Source organism: Lissotriton helveticus, chromosome 4_1 (assembly GCF_964261635.1).
Source record: "Lissotriton helveticus chromosome 4_1, aLisHel1.1, whole genome shotgun sequence".
NCBI classification, from domain to species: Eukaryota; Metazoa; Chordata; class Amphibia; order Caudata; family Salamandridae; genus Lissotriton; species Lissotriton helveticus.
Window position 1 is genome coordinate 1,618,083,819 of NC_136063.1, and position 22,741 is coordinate 1,618,106,559.

The 22,741-nt window shown below is 44.4% G+C and overlaps 1 protein-coding gene across 5 annotated transcripts in view; it reads right to left on the minus strand.

Annotated features, from left to right (window-relative positions):
- The window catches only part of BBS9 (Bardet-Biedl syndrome 9), a 1,968,820-nt gene that overhangs the window by 1,329,122 nt on the left and 616,957 nt on the right, over window positions 1-22,741 (minus strand). For all 5 annotated transcript variants that reach the window (XM_078688232.1, XM_078688235.1, XM_078688233.1 and 2 more), the window contains one exon: window positions 6,213-6,289. In XM_078688232.1, coding sequence (XP_078544358.1) covers window positions 6,213-6,289 — 77 coding nt within the window. The remainder of the gene's footprint in view (window positions 1-6,212; window positions 6,290-22,741) is intronic.

Genomic DNA, 22,741 nt, shown 5'->3' on the forward strand with positions numbered 1-22,741 from the left:
GTATCCAGACCACTGGCCTCACCCAACTCCTCTCTCTAATCCGGTTCCTCCAACTGGTCTGCAAGAGGGTCCAGAGACCCCTCCCAGTCCTCCTCATCCTCTCCTGTAAGCCACTCAGGGCGGTAGGAAACATCAGGGGAGAACAGGGGCACAAAAGTACCAGTTGGCGCCGGTACCGATGTCAGGCGACGTCGGTCCGGCTCCGTGTCCGGGGTAGATGCCAGCTGGGGACACAACCTGCGTTGTACTAGGCGGTGGTGACGTCCCTGGATTGGACGCCGGAGGAGGTGTCACGAGGTCGAACAACACCGATCCAGATCCAGGCCTGGATCCTTGGGGTCCATGCGGAGCCTGAGCTGCCGACATCGAAGCCCTAGAGCCCCCAACCAAGTCAGCGGGCCCGAGGGCACGCCGGCGGAGTCGGGCTATCCAAAGATGAAATGCAAGGCTTCGTAAAAGCTTCGAAGCTGGGTAGGGGTCGCTCCAGCTCCCGGAAAGGGAGGGAAGGCCGGAGTCATCCCAACAGCCTCTGCAGGCGGAGCCAGACTATTACCTTCCGCTTCCCGTGTCGCATCGGCCGACAGACAGGGAGAACGCGAGGAGCGGAAATGCTTCTTCACCTTCTTCTTGTGCTTCGACTTACCCAAAGACAAAGACTTAGATGACGAGTGGTGGTGGTGGTGGCTCTGCAACCAGTCCTGCGTTCTCCCTTTGGACCGGGACCTCGAACAGCGTGGAGCGGACTGCCGGCAGTCAGAACACGACTTCAGGTCGTGGTCGCTCTCCAGGCACCAAAGGCACGTGAGGTGCAGGTCCGTGACCGACATCAATTTGTGACAGGAGTCGCAAGCCGTGAAGGAGGTCCGACTTGACATCCCTCCACGCACCAGGACTGGATCTACTCAAAAAAGGTGTTGACAAAAGTCGCAAAAAACGGAGTCGAAAAGTGATTCGAGGTACCACTCTCTCGGGATCTGTGTTGGCTGGCGCGGAAAAAGAAAGAACTGACATCAGCGCGTAAGGGCGGCGTCTAAGTAGATATCGCAATGTCTTTCTGGCGACCACGATGCCAACAATGAACGCGGAGTCGACAGAGTTGAGGAAAAAATTATCTGGATCCAGTCTGAAGCCTGGGGGTAATTCTAAGGTGAGGAATCCATAACTAATTAACTCTTTCAGATAAAATATTCAATTAAGACCGCTGTAACATATATTCTCCATACAGTCAATTAAAATCTTGAACATCCTCCAGAGTACCCAAAAGATTCTAGTTGTTCCTCCATTTTTGGATCCAGTACGTCAATATATGGAATTCTTTAAAAAAAAAAAAAAAAACTTTGGTGCTGGTGACCATGTCTTACATCTGTGATAGTAGCAATCTCATCAATGGCATGGACGACTAACCTTTTGATTCTCGGGTGCAGGTATTAGTCACTATGGATGTTGGGACAGAAAAGTCCCATGCATGATTTATGGGCGTGCTCCCCTGCCCTGAGTGCTCAAATCGGGGCTTCACCCTGACATTGGGCATGTCCCGTGACCTGGAGGAGTGGATCAAGTAAACCCTCATTATGGACAGAGGACTAATGTCCCTGTCCAGTGTACATTAATAGTGGCCCAAAACTATTTTACCTGTCACGGGGAGTTAGGCCTTCCAGCCGGCCTGTGTAAAGGTCTACTATTATGTGTGTTTCCAGAGCCTTACGCTAGCATCTCGTGTGTTTATCAAGTGCATGTCATGTGCGTGTGGAGCACGTGTAAAGTGATAATTATTATTATTATTATTATTATTATTATTATGCGTTCTTATATAGCGCTCGATTACCCGTAGGCATCTCGGCGCTTGCCCTGGGAACCCGTCCTGGCTTTTCCCTGTATGATACCCGTACTGGGCATCCCCAAGGTGAAAGCCAGGCATCCCGCCGCAGGGTGGGGGCCGTAGTGGAGATTAAGCAAGCTGATGCCCAGAGCTGCAGAGTGTGTACCCGTGATTCGAGCAGGTACCGAAACGAGAATTATCAAGTCCGTGGATATTTGGGCTCAAGACCCTGCCGCGTCGGGAATTGAACCCTGGTCCCGGGTCTGACCTCTGCTTCAGGTTCTACCTCCTCTAACCAGTGAGACACACTTCTCCACTATATGCTATATGTGTGAATGAACCTAAGCACTGAGGCCTGTAGGATCCATTTTGAATGTGTCTGCGGTGGCGCAGCACAAGATGGAGAGTGAGTATACATCTACCAGACCGTGGATGTGCACTGTCTGTATTCCTGTGGTTAAAGGGAGAAGATCCAGACATGGAAGTGAGGAGGATGGAAACAGGGTTACTGTTATAAATGCTACAGATTACTCTAACTTTCCAGTCGGAACTGGAAAAGGAAGGGGGGCAGGGGGAAGAAATCTAATATCTTAATACAGCCCTCACACACTTTGCAGTGTCATGCTTTATCATTGGGCCGCATCTAACGCCCAGGTGCAGACCAACACACTGGGTGGAGGGTAAAACATTTTTTTTTAATATACAGTGGTGAGGAAAAAAAGTGTATACTCAGACAAAAGAATAAGGAAAGAGTTATTCCCTCAAGAAGGGATCGTCGGTGGACTCGGACTGGGAAGAGGACTCCCGCTGATCTTGGAGTAAGTGTGATGAATAGATCACGGTCCCATGATGGTCCCGGGTTTAGCAAATAGCAGATAAACTCTGTAATTGGGTTCCTCTATGCAACAGCGCAGATGGCGAAATGGAGATTTTCCAGTGATGAAGTAATTCCAGACCCAAGTCAATACCACGAGTTATCAGATCAGGATCTGTTCTTTTTATGCTATAGAATATATCATGTGAAACCAAAGTATAATCTATTTCTTACCCCCCAAAAAAATGTTGTGTTACCTCAATTATAAGAAAAATAAAAACATATATTTTCCTAATATATCTTTGGTGGAGCCTGCTTGAATTGACCTTGTTGCTTGTTGTGTACAGTGTCAGCTTCTGGTCTAATCACCCCAGTTCATATATCATTTGGACCCTCTAGTAAGGGCCATTATATCCCTAGGCAGGGTGTTCTCTTTTGTTCTATTTATGGTTTTGCCCCCTATGGCCTGCCTATATCCCTAAGGAACCCACGGGGAACCCCCTTCTTTTGTATATAATACCACGATGAAGGCCACCTTGACCCGTGGGGGCATCTGAAAAAGGCCGAAACATGTTGTTTCCTGCAAACAGGATATAGGGGCACTGATCTCCCAGGCGTATTCCATTAACTTTTAACTCTATCGAAGGCGACCAGGAATAAAGGTAACCTCCGGTTCCCCTCAGATAGTTTTAACATTATTATTTGTGTTTTGCACCTTATGATCCATTCTTAAGGGGAAAACTGTTTCCCTATTCTTTTGTCTGAGTGTATACTTTCTTTCCCCACCACTGTATATTCAAAAAAATGTTTTGTGCTCCGCCCAGTCTGTCGGCCTGCACCCGGGCGTTAGATGGGGCCCAATGATGAAGCATGACACTACAAAGTGTGTGAGGGCAGTATTAAGAAATTAGAGTAATCTGTACTGGGAATATGTATCAGCATTCTTTTGGCAAAAACTCACACTAAAGTCCAAGAGCTTTTATTTTTAGTTTTTTTGTCCTTTTATTGTTAGTGAGTAAAAAGCTTTAGAGGGAGAGTTAGAGAAGGCTTATTCCCTTGTCTCTCCTGATTGTCATTTTCTCTTACTGTTATAAATACCATGAGGCCTTTATTATCAAGGGGCTGCTGTTTAGTTCTTGCTGAGCACTGCCATTTGGTTGATGGTAGGAGTGAGTGTTGGATGCCTGTTTCCATTGTGTAAGGTGAGGTAATGTCTACATCAGGCCGGCCCTTTTGTCCACGAGATTACTGCTTCAGCTGGGATGATGACTCCCAGCTGCAAAACCCTCCCACTTCATAGTGCCAATACCGTGGGTGCTCCGACCTGGAAACAACCCCAGTACTACCTGCTGTGAGTAGTATCACTCCATACAACAGCTGTGTCTAGAGAACAGCCTGAGGAAGACACCTGAAAGGAGAAACACCTCAATCCAGTTCTGCAGATTGAGACAGTCCATCTGCATCCCATGTCCACAAAATTAGTATAAAAAAAACCAAACCACTTCTTGGTTTCAGTTCCAAATCCTTCATGACCAGCTAAGGGAGTAGTCCGCAATCAGGGTTAATGTCTGTCTGACAGTCAGGTACCAGGAGTAAATGGCATCAACTGAAGACAGTGTTTCTGCTGGAGGAGCTGATGGATCTGTCCAAAGTGCCTAGAAGTCTCCTTGTCTGCTGAGAGAGGGAAGGAGTTTCCCAGCTCTGTAGGAGGAGAGAATGTGCTGAACGAGAATGGACCACCAAGAAAGACCTGACTGTATAAGAGCTAGAAGCTATCAGTGCTATAGAGTGTCTCCCTTTCGCTTACAATTAGTCCAGATCTGGGCTGTTACTGCCATTGGCCTGGTCGGGACTGAATCTGCTGTGATTTGTGCACTGGCCAAATTGGGGCTGCAACTGCTGTTGGCCTGGCATAAGCAACCTCCGCCATGATCATCGCCTCGGCCCAATAGGGTCTATTTTGCCATCAGCCCAATCGAGGCTTCAAACACCTACATAGGTCGGTTGGGAACTGGAACCTACTTCTTGCCTGAAGAAGCTGTAAAAGCTGTGACCGCACCTGCGCCATGGTCACAGGACTTAGCTGGACAGGCACGTAGATCGAGGCGTGGCCCTTACCCTGCCTACCATCAGCCTTGGGATTATATTCACTCTTTTTTGCCTTTCATATACCCACTACACCACTAGGAGGTAAGAACTAAGAAAACTGTGACTGAGTGCACAATTCACTTTTGGGGGGAAACGTAAGACTCCACCTGAGCCTGATTCATGCTTCTTTCTATCTGATTAATAGAGGGAGGGGACAAGCTTAATAAGGGACACCCAGGAGAGACCTAGTAAGGGAAGTTGGTGGATATAGCGCAACATGGGTGAATCATACCCAGGGTCAGAAATCTGAACACTAATTTGGATTATTATTATGTTCTATTAATTATTGCTGTGTGATTAAGAGTATTTTCTTTTTGTTAAAAGACAAGCATTGGTATGAGCATTGTAGTTACTGTGTCTGTTAGTTTATTATTGAGGCCTGAGCTTACAGTACCTCACTGAAAAGCCTGTGGCTGCTCACCCTCGCTACCCTGAAAGACAAGGGTGGTACTTGGCTCTGTTTGCATAGTCATAGTAGGACAGACACCAGGGACAAACGATCGAGCAATTTTCACCCACCGCTTTGAGACACATCTTATCCTTGGCAGAGATCAACATATTTTCATCATTCACCTCCTAAAGGTTAGCGGGACTAAGAATTTCTTCTTATTTCTGAACAGCTATTATCTTCAAATAAAAGGAGTGGCAATGGTCCCCAACTTTGCCAAAAGCTAGGAAAGTTCCATATTGAAGCACATTGCTGCTTAGGAGGTATAACATGTTGTATGCTAAAAATAGCCTTGAATATTTATGCATTTCAGTGAGAGTTGTTCAAGAAATGATTTAATTGACTGAATATACACAGGGTACATGCATTACAATATTGGAATCCCTGTTTTTTTTTATATAAGTTGAGGGTAGATGCCAGTAGTTGAGGAAATTATTTTGTCCTTCTTTGACTTTGATAGATAAGTGCAGTGATGATAAAATAACTGAGGGAGCGCTTTTATAAAGAGCCAGAAGTTGAATGTCTTAAGGGCTTGCTAACTAATATAAATATATAAGTAATAATGTTGTATTATTCCACCTAGTGTCAAAGAGTACTGAAAAACACACTGGACTGCACAGCTATATGAGCATATATATTTGAGTGCAGAAATGACTGAAATTAAAAGTTTACAATTAAAGGTTTCACAATGCAAGACTTATTGACTTTGCCAAGGCTTGTTTTACATAGCATTTACTTTGTATTGTAAGTAGCAGTAACTTGCATCTTTAGTAAATCAAGAGGAATGCAACCTTATTTAGATTTTCGTCCCCAACATATTGATGCCCTACACATGGGACACATCATCCCAAGTGAACAAGGAAAAGTTCCCCCGGATTGAAAAGAGCATAAGCACAACAGTCGAAATTCCAGGACAAATAACTTGCAGATGACACTTTTAGTGTTTACGTTGACTCTTAATTGCTGCTTTTACATTTACATACCGATACGGAATCCAGCTCAGATGAGACTATCGCCATTACTGCTAAATCGTCATCTTTCTCTGTCTTGGGCATAATATCTGTAATAAAAAAGTAAGAGTAAGACACACTTCAAAATATGTTTGGTCATGCATACTAAAGCAAGAGCGTTGAGGCTTTAATGGGCAATTTTGAAGAGTTTTAAAGAAGAGGGTGTGGCAGCAGATATGTATATGGAGCAAAAACTCAGCAATGAGGTAAACATAAATGCAATGTAAGTTATGTCAACTGGGAATTCTTTTTTTTTCCTTTGGAAAGGAAAGAAAATTTGCATTTGACAGAAAACGACTACAAAGCCATTCAGCCACTCAACATTATAACCCCAGACAAGGTCTCCAGTTTTACCCTTAGACTATAATTCCATGTTTTTCTAAGTTTTCCAACACCTGTGCGAATCCCTGTTTGCACAGGGATAGAGATTGGGTAGCATTTACTGCAACCACTAATTAACCGGTGTGTTATATACCTACCCATTCATTACATTTTCAGCGTGCCAAACTGGCCTGAATTTAACAGGAAAAACACTATAGTACTTACCATGAATTGAACATTTTGGAGCACAAGACACTAAAGTTTGCATGATATTCCCCAAAAACTCAGAACTGGTGCCTATTTATCCCACCTAATAATTTCTGAATCCAGGGAGTAAAATTTCATCAGGTGCAAAGAAGAGCGCCTGCTCCTTCAACCAACAAAGAATCAGTGTTTACGGTTTTTTGTACTATTAGTACTGGCCCACTGATAAACCCGCATAAAATAATTGTTGTCCAGAGATTTCCATTTTTGATTTGTATTTTTGAATCATTAGAGAAATAATTTAGCTTGGGTAGACATTGCTAATTTGGGAAGGATTTTTCTGGACATGTTTAAAAATCGCAGATGTGTTGCACTGATGAAAACATAAGTTTTGGGGGTCAAGTAGCCTTATAGAGACTGAAAATAATTCCTTAGAGCAACCTTTCCACCATTTACAACAATGGCGGCTCTATAATGATGTGCTTAGTCATCATATTGGTAATTTACTTTAATATTGTTTTTGTTTCAGGTTTTCGTTGATTCAAATTCGAAAACATGAGTGAAGCAGGTGGCAGTAGAGGATCTTTACCTCCTGACAGAGTGCTGCTAACTTCAAAATCTAAGGACAGGGCCGGCTTTAGGAATGTGCAAGCTGTGCACCTGCACAGGGCCACCAAACCCCAGGGGCCACCACGCCAATATATCCTAAAATATGAATCCTCGGAGGATGGATACATATTTGCGTGGTGGCCCCTGGCAGGGATTTGGCGGCCTACGGCTCTGTTCCACTTCTAAACACCCTGACCCCCTCCCCTCTTTACTGGCCTGCGCGCTCCGCCCCGCCCGGACCCCCTCTTCCGGGACCCCTACCTACGCTCCCTGCCCAGGGCCACCATGAGCCTAGAGCCGGCCCTGCTAAGGACTCCTTCAACAATGAAAAATGTGTCAAATGCCAAACTAATCCGATAGAAAAGCTAACATCAACTGAGGCTGGACAGTAGAGAGTTTGAGATGCTGCAGAAATACAGCAAGGCGAAGTTGACAAAATATTGAAATTGATGGGTGAAGAGGATCAAATATTTTACCATTATAACAGCAACTGCTAAAAGTCGTACACAATGGAAAAAGACTGGAAACAAACTGTCAAAAAATGGCAGACACCAGTAAACCACAACAAGAATCTGGGTCTTCTGAGAAAGCGACGACAACCAAACCCAATGCCCATCCAATTAGATGATCGATGGCTACCCCTTGTCCACCTCCAACAACTGATCAAAAAGCAGAGAATATTCAATGTGTTATCTGTTGTCTAGCCAGAACAAGGGCTATAGGGGCAGACAAAAGAACAAAGTACAGAGAATTTGAGTCTCAAAGGGCAAACATGTTTTTATCTGCAGTTTGTTTCTTCTAATATGAAGTTTTCAGCAGAATAGCTGTTCTAAACAGCGAGATGAATGTATTTGCAGTGAATCTGTATGCTTGCCGGAACTGCATGCATGTATTTGAAAATATGAATGTACAATGAGCTCCCAGCAGCAATGTAACCGTCGGTCAATTAAGTTCGCACTCTTTGAAGTAGCAAATTTAGTTTTAAAGCCAATCTTGAGTGCTGGCTACGGGTTCGCACTCAGTGAGGTGAGAAAGAAATAATGGTCAACATTGATGAAACTGTATTGATCCATAATAATTAAGATTTTTCTGGTGAGAATGTACAATGACACAATTCATTTTTGTTAGTCTAACAAAAAGAATGAGACACTTATGATGTTCTCTGGTGATTTGACTCCTTACGGTCTTGCTGCCAAAATAAGATCACAGAAAGCAGGAATACATTACAATTACAATAACAATACAATACAATACAACCATTTTAAGAAACGTCCTGAAAGATTTACATTTTGGATTTAATGACAAATTTAGTGATGTCCCAGAGCTCTGCAAATCATGGGAATCAACACGAATGCCTGATGTTGTCTTAAATTTTTTTACCAAATTGTTTAATATCAGCAAATCAAAACTGTTAAAAACTAAAGTTCTTGAGTTCGGAACAGAAGCCGACAACAATGGTGATGGCTTTGAAGATATAAGCAAAGAAGTGGAAGACAATCCCATGAACCGACAGTCTTATGCTGTGCAAATGAAATGTCTTTTCCAAATCGTGTTTTATGAACTACATTACGGCAAAAAGAAAACTCCACTACACAGGATGAGTGCCCACGCAATCTATGACTAGTGTACAAGTAGAGAGCTTATCACTTCAATGATTCGAATTGGTGTTTCAACAAGTTATATGTACATAGTACGGAACAGGAATTTGTTAGCATCTCATGCTGTAAAATCTTGTACATCCGATAGCACACCACTTCACTTTACCAGGAAAGGGATTTACAATTGCTGCTCTTGATAATTTAGATTTTGAAAGCAGCTCTTCCTTGCCTTTTCTTGAACACCCAGTTCACACGATACTGCCATGGTGCTTTTTGAAGACTGTACCAATGAAGTAGCTGCTGGAAAACAAGCTGTGTCAGTTGTAGGAATTGACAAACAAAGCTGCAAACTTATAACCGAACTGCCTTGCCAACGTGTGCAAAATCACTACAAGCCACCAACATGTCCCAGTCTACCAAAAAGTTTCAAAGTGGCTGAGGACATGGATCTTCTTCTACCTTATGCTGTGGTTCGCAAAGCTGATGTAACTGAATTTATCATATCGCTTATTCGGTGCGGACTGAAGAATGAAGAAAAGCTAGTTCCTCCATGGGCTGGAATTTATGCTCTGATCTCCCAGAATACCATTCCACTGAAGAGAATTGGTTTTTTACCAGTAATACCATCTCCAGTCACAAACTACGCAACAGTATACACAACTCTAAAAACAAAAATCTAAAACGTGAATGCTCAGCTTGAATGCTAGCCTATCCTGCAATTCTCTGTGATGAAGGTGTTTTCTATTTTGTAGCTGCAAAAACAACAATTGATGGACAGAATGCAGAACAATGTCATACATTCACCCCTGTATAGAGATCTAGGCCTAAATCCATCGTTTTTTTGCACTCCACACCATACCAGGTCAGACATGGCTATATGCAAATCAGCCTTGACCCTGTGCCTCATGGGAACAGTCCAGTCCGAACTGCCAAGCCATGTCTTTCCTGGACCGGAATCAAGCATCCAAGGACCGGTTTCTGGCTATCAGCCTTCATCAGCCTGGATAGCTTGACTCCAGTGGTGTGGAGACCATAAGTGTGGCAGGGTATGCTCAGACGTGAGTCCCTTGCTCACTTTGCCACTGGATTCAAGCAAGCCGGGCTGAAGACGGCTGTAATGCCAGAAACCGGTCCCCGGAAGCTTGTTTCCAGTCCAGGGAAGGCATGGCTTGGCAGTTCGGGCTGGACTGTTCCCATGAGGCACAGGGTCAGACTGATTTGCACATAGCCATGTCTGAACTGGGGTGGCAGAGTGGGCTAAAGAACGGTGATGGATCAAACCCAGATCTTTTGACTGGGTGTGAGTGTTTGATTGGTTCAGATGCTCCGTCCATCACCACCCCCTTTTGTACCGCTTTTGGCCGCCACAAGTGTGGCAGGGTATGCTCAGACGTGAGTCCCTTGCTCACTTTGCCACTAGATTCAAGCAAGCCGGGCTGAAGACGGCTGTAATGCGAGAAACCGGTCCTCGGAAGCTTGTTTCCGGTCCAGGGAAGGCATGGCTTGGCAGTTCGGGCTGGACTGTTCCCATGAGGCACAGGGTCAGACTGATTTGCATATAGCCATGTCTGAACTGGGGTGGCAGAGTGGGCTAAAGAACGGTGATGGATCAAACCCAGATCTTTTGACTGGGTGTGAGTGTTTGATTGGTTCAGATGCTCCGTCCATCACCACCCGCTTTTGGCCGCCATAAGTGTGGCAGGGTATGCTCAGACGTGAGTCCCTTGCTCACTTTGCCACTGGATTCAAGCAAGCCGGGCTGAAGACGGCTGTAATGCCAGAAACCGGTCCTCGGAAGCTTGTTTCCGGTCCAGGGAAGGCATGGCTTGGCAGTTCGGGCTGGACTGTTCCCATGAGGCACAGGGTCAGACTGATTTGCATATAGCCATGTCTGAACTGGGGTGGCAGAGTGGGCTAAAGAACGGTGATGGATCAAACCCAGATCTTTTGACTGGGTGTGAATGTTTGATTGGTTCAGATGCTCCGTCCATCACCACCCCCTTTTGTACCGCTTTTGGCCGCCATAAGTGTGGCAGGGTATGCTCAGACGTGAGTCCCTTGCTCACTTTGCCTCTGGATTCAAGCAAGCCGGGCTGAAGACGGCTGTAATGCCAGAAACCGGTCCTCGGAAGCTTGTTTCCGATCCAGGGAAGGCATGGCTTGGCAGTTCGGGCTGGACTGTTCCCATGAGGCACAGGGTCAGACTGATTTGCATATAGCCATGTCTGAACTGGGTGGCAGAGTGGGCTAAAGAACGGAGATGGATCAAACCCAGATCTTTTGACTGGGTGTGAGTGTTTGATTGGTTCAGATGCTCTGTCCATCACCACCCCCTTTTGTACCGCTTCTATTTTGTAGCTGACATTTTCTATAAGCAATCCAGTAGAATTTGATGATTTTTATCCAGTGATGGGTGTTTTCCACATGACATAAGTTGTGTTGCGGTGTGCAGGAAGTTATCTCAGTGGCTATGGCATAGATGATGCACTTATTGAGGCTGAAATCTCTGAAAGCAAAACTGTCCAGTCAGTATTGAGCAGAACTCATTATGTTAGTTTGTTACAAGGTATGCTCATCATATCTGAGGCTATAGAAATGTCTTCTGGAACAAGAATTACAAATTAGGCTTTGCACATCTTATCTTAGAAGTGAACAAGGCATTCAAAAGACATAATGCAAAGCAAGGCAATGTTCAACACGCTCAGTTCAAAATCAGGAAACCTGAAAACTAACTTTGTAGGGTTTATCAAAGAATGTGAAGAAAAATCAGAACTTGTGAGTACTGGGGAAATGTTTTACACATGTTAGCTCAAGTGGTACATGTTGATAGGGAAGATGATTAGGAGCTATATGAGAAGACTGTGGCATGAACTACCTGAGGTATAGGTCCTGGCATTTGGAAAGACTGAGCAAGCTAGAGGTGAAAAAACCATAACTCCACAGAAAATTCACCCAAATATATTTTATAGTGAAAGACAGGAAGGGAAACTTCAATGCTGTGGCTCCAGATATGAAACTGCAACAGACTATTCAGAGATCACAGAAAAGCTCCAAGGGAATTGTTGGTCAGACACATAAAAGTTAATATGTTGCTCAATGGCCGCTAGTTTACAATGAAGTCCTTTCTATTTGCAATGTTTTCAGAGAGATAAATTCAAAATTTAAGGGACCATTGTGAAACTGTTCCTCATCACAAATTTGTGGGAAAGAGAGGGGACCGTTATAATAAACATGTTGACAGCCTTTTGAAATTACTGAGTCTGTGCGTCTACACAACTTGGTGACCAAACAGTATGTGGATAACAATATGAAGACATGTCTACTAGATGTCCTGGAACAGGGATCGAAACTATACGCAGAACGAAGCAGGAGAGATTTGTATTTAAAGAGAAAAAGCTGTTTGACATAACCACGTAAGCTAAACTTCCACACTTTAATTGTGATAGTAAGAGTTTTGTTCAACCAGCCACTACAAAACAAGTTACAAAAAACTACTTTCACAAGCAGATAGAGAGATGGATGTAGCAAAAAAAGGGACGAATGTATCAAAGACATTCTGTCACATGATCTTCCAACAAACGCATTATTTGATGGAGATGCTGCAACCAAACCAGTGACGCAGAAACTCGTACAAGAGCTTGAAGGAAAACCTTTCACCTGAAGAATTTCAATTCGAAAAGGTGTCCTGCTTGAAAACTGCTGTTGTTGTGGACTATACGTCACAATTGCGAATGGTCAAGATTTTATTCATGCAAAACTCTGGAGACATTGTTTAGACTGTTCTATAGATATCAAAGTCAGTGTGCACCAACCAAGAACTGCACATTCTCTTTGACAGTTATCCTGAACTGTCAATGAATGTGAGAGAATCAGACGAATGTCTACAAGTGGAACAAATGACTTTGCCTGCATCAAAAATGCGACACCTATACCTGTGCAACTTATTAAATTCTGGTCATCAACATTAAATAAGATGAACTTGGAGATGTTAACTCGGCAAAACATTGCTGATGCTTCAGTGAACAATGAATTTCCAATTATTGCTAGTGAACTGATTGTCAATGAGGAGTTGGAGCCTGCAGAGATATATTCAAAAGTTACAAGCCAAATTGTTCAAGGACTTATCGATAAATTGGAGGAAGCTGACCTTCGTGCTGTGTCACATGTTGAGTGGGCTGTTCAAAATGGTTCCAATCGAGTCATTGCACTGTTAAATGACACAGGTGTTATTATTGTGCATTTAGATTTATTGCAATATTTAGAAGTCAAGGATTGTCAGAGTTATGCATACGTTATGGAACAATCTAGAAAAAGATGTATTCCCGCTTCATATTCTGTACAAGAAACTTGGCCCAGAGATGCCCAGTGTTCTTATCAAGGCACGTATTCGTACGAATGATGACACCATGAGCTGAATTGGAACAAAGCTTGGAGCTTTAACTGCTGAACCTGTGAAGTTTCTAAACGGATTTGCTGAGACAGAAGAAGAATGTGATTTTGAAGACGTGGAAAAATACCTTGCAATTGTGTGAAAAACAAGGCCTGACATTCACACATTTGACAATCTTTGGAATAGTGAATTCAAGTGATCAGTCCCTTTAAGTGACCTTCCACCAACATCATATTCTGTGCCTGGACACATTAAAAGAGCATTCTACTTGATCAGAAGATGTGTAAATTTTTTGGATCATGCATTTGTACAGAAAGATGTGTTTTACTTTGTTTAGGAAGATATTAATGGGGTGCTAAAGCGTATGAAATTTCTAAAGCCTCTACCTTCAGAACTTACACGCACAAGTACTTGCACAACCTGTGCTACAAAAAGATATCCCTGTCGATATGCTCTTCTCAAATGTTCAACATTCTGCAAATGTACCACAAGCGATTACTGAAACAAATTCATAAAATGAACTATGAAAATATGTCTAAAACAGGAGTGATAAACATTATCTGTTTCCATATTCAGATCATAAACATTGGTAGTGTATACATAAAATGATTAAAAACATTATTATTTTATTCAATTCTATGTATGTCTCTTCTTCCTCTATTGACACCAAAATGAAGTATACAGGTCTCTTGGTTCCTGAATTATTATATTATCACTTCAAAACATATGCCATTTTAAAAAAATGTAACCCACAAAAAATCAGCCCGGATAAGCAAAGCCTACACAAGCTAAATTACTTCTCTAATGATCCAAAAACACAAATCAAAAATATAACTCTCTGTACAACAATGTTTGTATTTCGGTATATCAGGGGGCCGGGTTCATATTGGCAGGGTCAAGTTTCTTGCCCCGACTTCACCTCCATAGATCCGGATTGGCTGACAGCCACCTGACTCCCATTGTTTCATGCTAAAAATACAAGACCCATTGTTTCCCTCATTGGGCCCTGAATATAAGTCTCTGAGGCGCAGATCAGTTTCACTTTCTATTTTCTGCTGTTGTGTGAGCACGGTCGGCACCCGTGCCTCCTAGACAGCATCAGATTTAATCCATGCTCCATTTTGTTACTAATGGGAGGATGCCAGTTCAGGGGTGAGAGAAATACCAAAAATAAAATGTAAAATGAAGAAAGGGCACCCTCAAGACTGTGAAAAGTATGGGAAAAGCATGAATGAAAGGAATAAGTAGGTTAAACAAAGTGAAATAAACAGAAGGAGAAGAGGATGAAAGCTGGAAAGAAAAGCAGGGAGGACAATGATAAAGAAACCTAGAAGGGCCAAAGGGATCAACAAGAGGTAGAGAAAAACAAAAGTGAGGGAAAAGACAAGCTCAGAAGAAAGACAATGTTTTGGCTCTTTTTCAAAATAATTCAATAGTTTACAAGCCTTCATTGCACAGACATTGTAGGAATAGCAAGAGTATTTTATGGCAACATTTAATTAGCACTTTCTCCCTCTATGTTGGTGTAGGGAATTACTAGCTTTTGCATAGTGTACCTCACCCACCCCCGATGTTTGCCTTGACTGTTTTCACTGACTGTACAACTCTGTGCACTTCACCCCTGCTAACCAGTGATATAGTGCCTGTGCTCTCCTCTTTAACATGTTGAATTTGGCATACGTCTAATTTACATATTTAACCTACCAAGCAGGCCCTAGTATATGTTAAAAAGTGTACTTAGGGCCTGTAATTTAAATGTCACTAGTGGACTGCACCACCCATTGTGCACTCCACAATACCAACAGTGCAAACAGGACTGCAGGTCAACTATTTGTAGCTTGGCTGTACAGTTTTAAACTGCCAATTCGACCTGTCAAAATAAACCCTTTTGACAGGTCAAAATTCTCCTTTTAAATACTTATAAATCTCAACTATGTAGACCTTATTGTCCATAAGGCAGGGTTCATGGTATTTAAAAGTAAGACATGTAAATGCTTGATGTTAAACATGCCATGAAAGTGTAAAAGCCCCAAAAGCTATTTTCAATGTAACAAGGCTGACTAATCTATAGGAAAACACTGGGTTATATCATTACACTAAATAATGTTAAATTAGGGTAGGAAAAAACTAGCAATATGATTGAAAGACTCTGTTTGATAGTTAAGCAAAATGCAATTTATTGGTAAAATCAAATTTACAATAAATATTAAGGGAAAGATACTTTTAGAAAGTCTGGGGGTTATGGTATTGGTATTTGTGTGGGTTAACAAAGTACCGTATTGTAACTGAACGCATATTTCGCTTGCCCTGTTTTTAGTGTTTATTTTATGTGTATTACAGTGGTCATTTTTCAGTGTTTTTCAAAGCTTTAGAAATCAGTGCTTAACTGTGTTTATTCAGCTGTTTACTCCCCAACATAGATAAAAACTGTTTTCCATTATTTACAAAACACGTTGTTTTTTGCAGGGATTGTTATAAAGCACACATTTAATTACAACGAGAAGTAAAGTAATTCCGGGTATGTAGTTCCTTCCCACTGGCAATATATCCAATGGTTTTATGCTAGACTGTTTTAAGCATAGCAAGTCTGTGCATTGCACTCTCACTTACACTGACATCTCATTAGCCTCTCCCACATCCCATTACCTCTCATACTCAATCTATCAGGACTCTTGCTGGTTTATAGGACTATCAATGGATTAAAAAAGTAACACTATTATATGCAAATGTTTTAATAACCAAATTCTAGTATACAGTTGGTGACTATTCACCTACTCCTTACTGAATATTATGACTTTGTAGGGGTAATAAACCTTGCAAACAGCATAGTACCTTGTGAAACCTTTAAAATATTGAATTACACCAGATTCATTTGTAGCCCTGCATTTTAAGGCTCCTAAAACTGATGCGTTATGCATGCCACTGCATTTCTGCACTCTTTGACTGGCTACATTAAGACGGTGCCGCTTGCTGTTATTTGGACATCCATGATCAGTCCTGACCTTTTAAAAGAAATCATATTGTATTCCAGAACTTGAAATGGTGCTGTTAACATATTAACTATGAGCTAAAAAAACAGCAATCAGGTACAGTTGGGTAAAAAGCCAGGATTAGCTGACGTTATCATGCCTAACAATGGGACGCCATGCAGCTATGCATTTGGTTTGTATTTGCGAAAGTCTTGTGCCATGTTTTCACCACTATCCCACGTGCATGGTGACAGCTCTCTTTCACAGGTGCCAGCACTGAATGTTTAAAGCCTGTGATCTTTGTCTGTTGACCAGCTGTCAATACTGACATGTTAGAATAGACGGTTGGCTTATCGTGGCATGACTGTTATGGCTGGTGACTCCTGCAACCAAAGCAGCATCCATTGCTATGACTAGAAATATTACCCTAGGATAGCAGATACTTACACTGTCGGTGGCTGCTGCCTACAGGGCAGAGCACACCCGCTTGGGTAGGTTATTACTGCCACAAGGACAGCACACACTACGATTACTGGTGACCACTGTCCCCATGACAGTTTCCTCTGTAATACCTGGCTACTGTCGCTCAACTGGAATTCACACCGCTGTGACAGTTTACTACTAACCCAGGGAACACAATTTGCTATCATTGCTCGTGTCCATACTCCCAGGCCAGCACACACCACTATAATGAACTATTGCTGGCCGAAAGGGAGTACAACTAGTATTGCTTGTGACTGCTGCCCTCCAGGTAACATGATAAGGTTGTTAGCTGCTATCACCATGGTAGCAAACACGGCTAATTGTTGCTGCCTACAGGCTAAAGAAAACTGCAGTTTAGTATTCAGCTGTCCCAGTGGCAGCATTCACAAATTGAAATGGTGTCTGCAACTGCCATGGCAGCATTAGGCCAGAGCAAAATGTGTGCATTTTCTTCTGGTGAAATTACACATATTTTGCAAACAATGACACAAAATGCCTTTTTTAGCATGAAATGCACCCTCACGTCCAATTTGCGTTCAAGGACGCACTTTGTGCTTAAAATGCAATGCTGTGAACAACAGCCACTCATGTTCAAGTCATTCACGTTGTTCCCATACTACTGTAATAAGATTTTTACTGGAAGGAAATCTCAATTAATGTGGTGTGACTTAAGGGTGTAATCTATTCTATTATATTCTATGATTCCCGTAGAGCGCATGGCTGCCAATTGGACTCCCCGCGCTAGGCATTTAGTGTAACAAGTAAAACACAAAATACCAGAAATTATGCAAGATTACACCACTGTAATAGATATTTTACCTGGGCCTAGGCAGACACAGAGGCAGCAAATACCACCATGGCTCATGGCTTTGAGCCCCATGTCTGCACACGCCACAATGATAGATTACTGACTGCAGCTATGAAGGCATCACGCACTGACTTCTGCCCAGGGATAGCACTGACTGCCATTAATGCTGTCAGCTGCTCCCACACCGGCACAAAGTTTATCACTGCTGCTCCCACGAGGGGACACAACTTTGCTCGGCTACAGGCTTCCCTAAGGAAGCATATCTGGGATGGCAGCTGCCTCCTTCTGGTGGTTGATATTCCTACCTCGGTATACACAATGACAGTAAAATGCGACCCTAAGGACATCGGTTGTGGCACAGAAGGCAACTGGTTTCTACTTCTGCCAGAGGAACACCCGTTACCTCAGATGGTGACGGTTGCCACCACTGTACTGCCTGTGGAAGAGGCCCCTCTCGACACAAAACACTGCTGTTACTAGTGGCTGCTACCCCATAACAAGTATAAAGAAAAGGTTATGCTGTTCCTATGGGATGAGAGTCAGAAGTAAAGGAATCTAAGTCAACTCGACCTGAGTGGTTCAAAGTTGGGAATCCATTTACTGGATTATAATGCCCTCACACACCCAGTAGGGTGTCATGCTTCATCATTGGGCTGCTCCTCATCAGGTCGGCGGTGCAATACCCGACGGGCTCCCTATAGTGGGGGCACTTTAGCAGAGATCTTTTTCCAACAGCCATAATGTGAAGTGGGGGTAAGGGGCCAGGTGTGTGTAGATGAGTGTTTTGAGTGACAGGTCACAATAAGTATGCTTAACCTAAGACATAACCTTAGCCTAGTGCCTTAATAATTGTTTTATTCAGGGTAGGAGACTAATTGATTAAAAGTTGTTGTCGCTGGTACTGCCAACCCTATTTTTTATTCACTCAAAACACTCATCTACACACCCCGTTGTGTGGACCCTGACTGTCCATGACAATAAGACAATTTACTTACTAGTTGTAAGTTACTGATTTATTGGTTGTTTTGCCCATATTCTGTTTTCTCCACTTATTGTACTTTGGCCTTTGTCACACCAGAATCAGCCCTTGCTGATGGTTAGCTCCTTTGGACACCATTTCTTCCCATCATTTCCCCCACTCCAGCCCTCCCACCTCCTTGCCGGCCCTTCTCACCTCCCAGGGCTACATATGGAGGCCGCTGCACGGCCATGGAGGCCGCTGCGCGGCCATGCAGCGGGTGTGTCTAAGGCAAGACTGCCTATGCCTGTCCTTGCCTGGACTGCGCCCAGGGCCTGGAACCCTAGCTCTTCCACCCCACGAAGATACAGCACCGCAGATGTTCAAGCTGGACCACTGGACGCACAATCTCTGCTGCCGCACATCCCCACGGGCCACCAAAGGGCCATTCTCCTGTCGACACTGCTGCCTCACCTTCACCGCACCCACATTGCAGGGCACATGCTCAACCCTTTACTCACCTCCAGCGCCACAGTCGGATACATCCACACCGCACCTCTCACCTGGTCTGACCACCACAGTGTACACTTCACCATCGTAGGACCAAACTACCACAGCGCCGGGCCCTTCAGATCTACACGTAGAAACTGGGAAAAGGTATCAGAAGACCAGTGGAATGACACACTTCGCTTCTACATCTCAGACTCTACCCAAGACATCAAACAAGCAGAAAAGAACTTTTCCCAGTGGATCACAAAGTGCACCAAGGCCAACACCCCTGCAAAGACAACCAATGCCACAAAACAGAGCAAAAGAGCTTTCTGGTTCACAGAGGAACTGCACTCCACCAAATGCAACTGCCGGCAACTCGAAAGGAAATGGCGCATCCAAAAAAGCAGAAAACAACACCATCTACAACACCCCCCTCAACCAGTACCACCACCTCTTGAAAGAAACCAAGAAGAACACCCTAGCAGACTCAGACCGTATCAAAGCCAGCGCAAACAACAACAAAGAACTCTTCCCCATCTTGAAGGAGTTCACCAATCCCGCAGCTGCTAAGAATGACATCACTCTCTCCCAGGAACTGTGAGACAACCTTGAGGACTTCTTCCAGAAGATCTTGTCAACCGTCCACCGCAAACAGCATCAACTAGGTCATACCCACAACCACTAAAGCTGTAAAATGTCCTACCCATTAGGAACTCCTCATCACACAAGACACCATCTCCATTATGAATGTGTACACTCTAGGGCATCCACAGACCCATGCTGCCACCACGCCGTCAACCTCGTAAGCAAGGCGATCAGCAATGAGGTCAGGAGGGTCCTGAATACCTCCATTACTGCGACCTCCTTTCTCGATGACATACTGAAGTGAGGCCCCTCCTGAACACACCATCCGCCGACTCTGCCGATTTGAAGAAGTACTAGCCCATCTCATTGTTCCCCTACCCAGCAAAAGTCCTAGAGAAAGCAATCAACCAGCGACTCACCATACAGTTGAAAGATCATAACCTGTTTCCCCCCTCCCGATCCGGATTTTGAGCTAACCACGTCCCAGAAACAGCCCTTATTGCAGGCACTGACGACACCAGAGCCCTCCTGGACTGCGGACAACCCTTGGTTGCTTCTTCACTGTCTACTGAAATTCAGTTATCACTTGTTCAGAATCAGGCAGAGGGGACCTGGGAACAGAGGAGCTAACTACTGAGACTTGGCAAGCATAGGGTGGAAAACAGGTACCTCCTTTGAGTTACCAGCTTGCGCCAAGGCAGAGAAGAGAAACAGGGTTGTGACCAAGATGACACCCATATAGATGTGTACCAGCCGGGCTTTGCCACCCATTCCCAACAAGTGTAGGTCCCAACAGCTAAACAGCATCACCAGCAGAACACAGGAAATTAGCAGGGGTGACTCCCGAAGGTAGCAGGGACCACTAAGCACTGCTCTCCTTCCTAGGGAGAAGCAGGACAGCTCTGGGGCGTTTTGCAGCCCGCGGTCGCAATACAAAATGGTGGCCACACCAGATCAGGCAGCCTAGTGGGGCATCCCCAGTGCCGCGACTTGGTAGTAGATGCCACTGGAGGTAACAAGGCGCACCCAACACCACCTATCCCCTTCCGGAAATAGCGTGGGCCAGCTCAGTGGCGACTGACGGCCTGTAGCCACAACTCATGAAGGAAGCTGCCCCAGATCCTACAGCCAAGCAGACCCGCCTGGCGCTGCCCCTGAAGGAGGTTGCATAATCGCCAGGCTGGCAAGGAGATAATGTGTCTGGAGGCGCAGCAAGGGGTCTGCTGCAGAACCCCATTCGAGACCCCAGGCAGGATTCCTCCACGGCTGAGGAGAGCACCCATGATGGCAGCTACCAGCAGAGAACTTGCACAGTCCAGGGAGCCACGGGAGATGTTCCATGGCAAGGCACACACCAGATAAGGCCTGGGATCTCCACACAACCTCAGGGAGGAGCCAAATAAAGACATCAGGGACACCTTTGGGACATCAAGCTATGCTGAGAACTGAGCATCTGATCCCCATTGATAACCACCTTACGGGCTCACTATCCATGAGCAGGATCAGCCCCCACACTTAGAGAGAACCACTATACTGGGAGTGACCATTTGGCCTGAACCCCACAAAAACACCAGGGTCGAATTGCCTGATATACTGTAGTACTAACCACCAATCCACCTTCCGGTAGCAACACCAACACAGGCTACGTCTGCCATAACCACACAGAGGCACGAGCTATTGCTGCTACCAGGGCAGCACACAGGACCATGAAAAACATCTCGCTGAAAGACATGCTCATCAAGACAATCGCCAAACAGCTGGAACCTCCCCAGGACACCTCGCCCAAACCAAAGCCACCTCATGAGCCACACTCCATGGATTCAGACACACAGAGGTGGAAGCGCTGATCACCCACAGCTTTATGGGGTACCTCTTGGCCTCACTCAGGAACGACATAACATCCCTGCAGGAAGAAGTCACCATGTAGTGTTGCTAAGAAGTCACCATGGACATCAAAGAAATCAAAATGGACATGGTCAACATAGGTCAACAAGTAGCTTCCATGGAACAAACCAACGATGCCAAGAACGGAGGAGGGAGAACACCCACAGGTGCAGACTTCTTGAACTGTGAGACCAAAACAAAGACCTGCAACTTAACTTACAGGACTTTGATAACAGATTGTGCTGCTCCAATATTAGAATTAAAGGCATACCTCTAAATGCAGAATATTGCAATCTACATGGCTATGTCATTTGCTTCATTCGCCACCTCCTCCCGACCTTGCAGAAGACATCGTGGTCAATCGAACGCATAGAGCTGGCAGACCTGAGACCACGCCGGGCAAACCACAGGATATCCTGAAATGCATCCATCACTACTGGCAGAAGAAGGCCATTATGTCAGCAGTGGGAGACCAAAGCTCGATCATGTTTGAAGGGATAAAAGTGTGGCTTTATCAGAAATTGACACTTATAACACTGCAGAGTTGCCACTCCCTTAAGGATGCCACTACCTTCCTGAGTAATAAGGGGGTCAAACATAAGTAGGGGCTCTCTTTTTGACTGATCTTTGCATGGAACAACGAAACGCATATGGTCCACCCTATGGAAGAAGCAAGATCGGTCTTAGGACTGGAAGACACCCATGGTGAAAACGACTGCTGCAGCTCAATGATCCACCCTCACAGCAGCAAAAGAAGATGTTACTTAGCAAAGAACGAAGCACATAAATCCACAGAGGATAAAAGCGGTCATAAACGCTCTTCCTTACTTCAATGACTTCAAAACCAAGAATCTTCCCAGGACAGAGATTCCTCGTAGCACCTCAGAGCATCACCCAATTGATCTCAGCTGTCTGCAATGCTGGCAGCAGTCTTACAATCCCAGACTGACAGGGGTGACAGTCCTTATTGCTATGCCCACTATACCACATGATCTCAACTGCTCCAGGCATGGAATGGCGGATCTTGACCCCATTACTCCATATCCATCTTTAGCTGTCGCCCATCATAAGAGATCCAGAACTTAACACTTCTAATGCTCCTATAGAAGGAGAAGTTGACTTTCCTGTTAAAATAGCCCACCTACCCGAGGGCCTGATTCTTAACCCGCTCACACCTTGGAACACAGGGGTGCCATGGCAC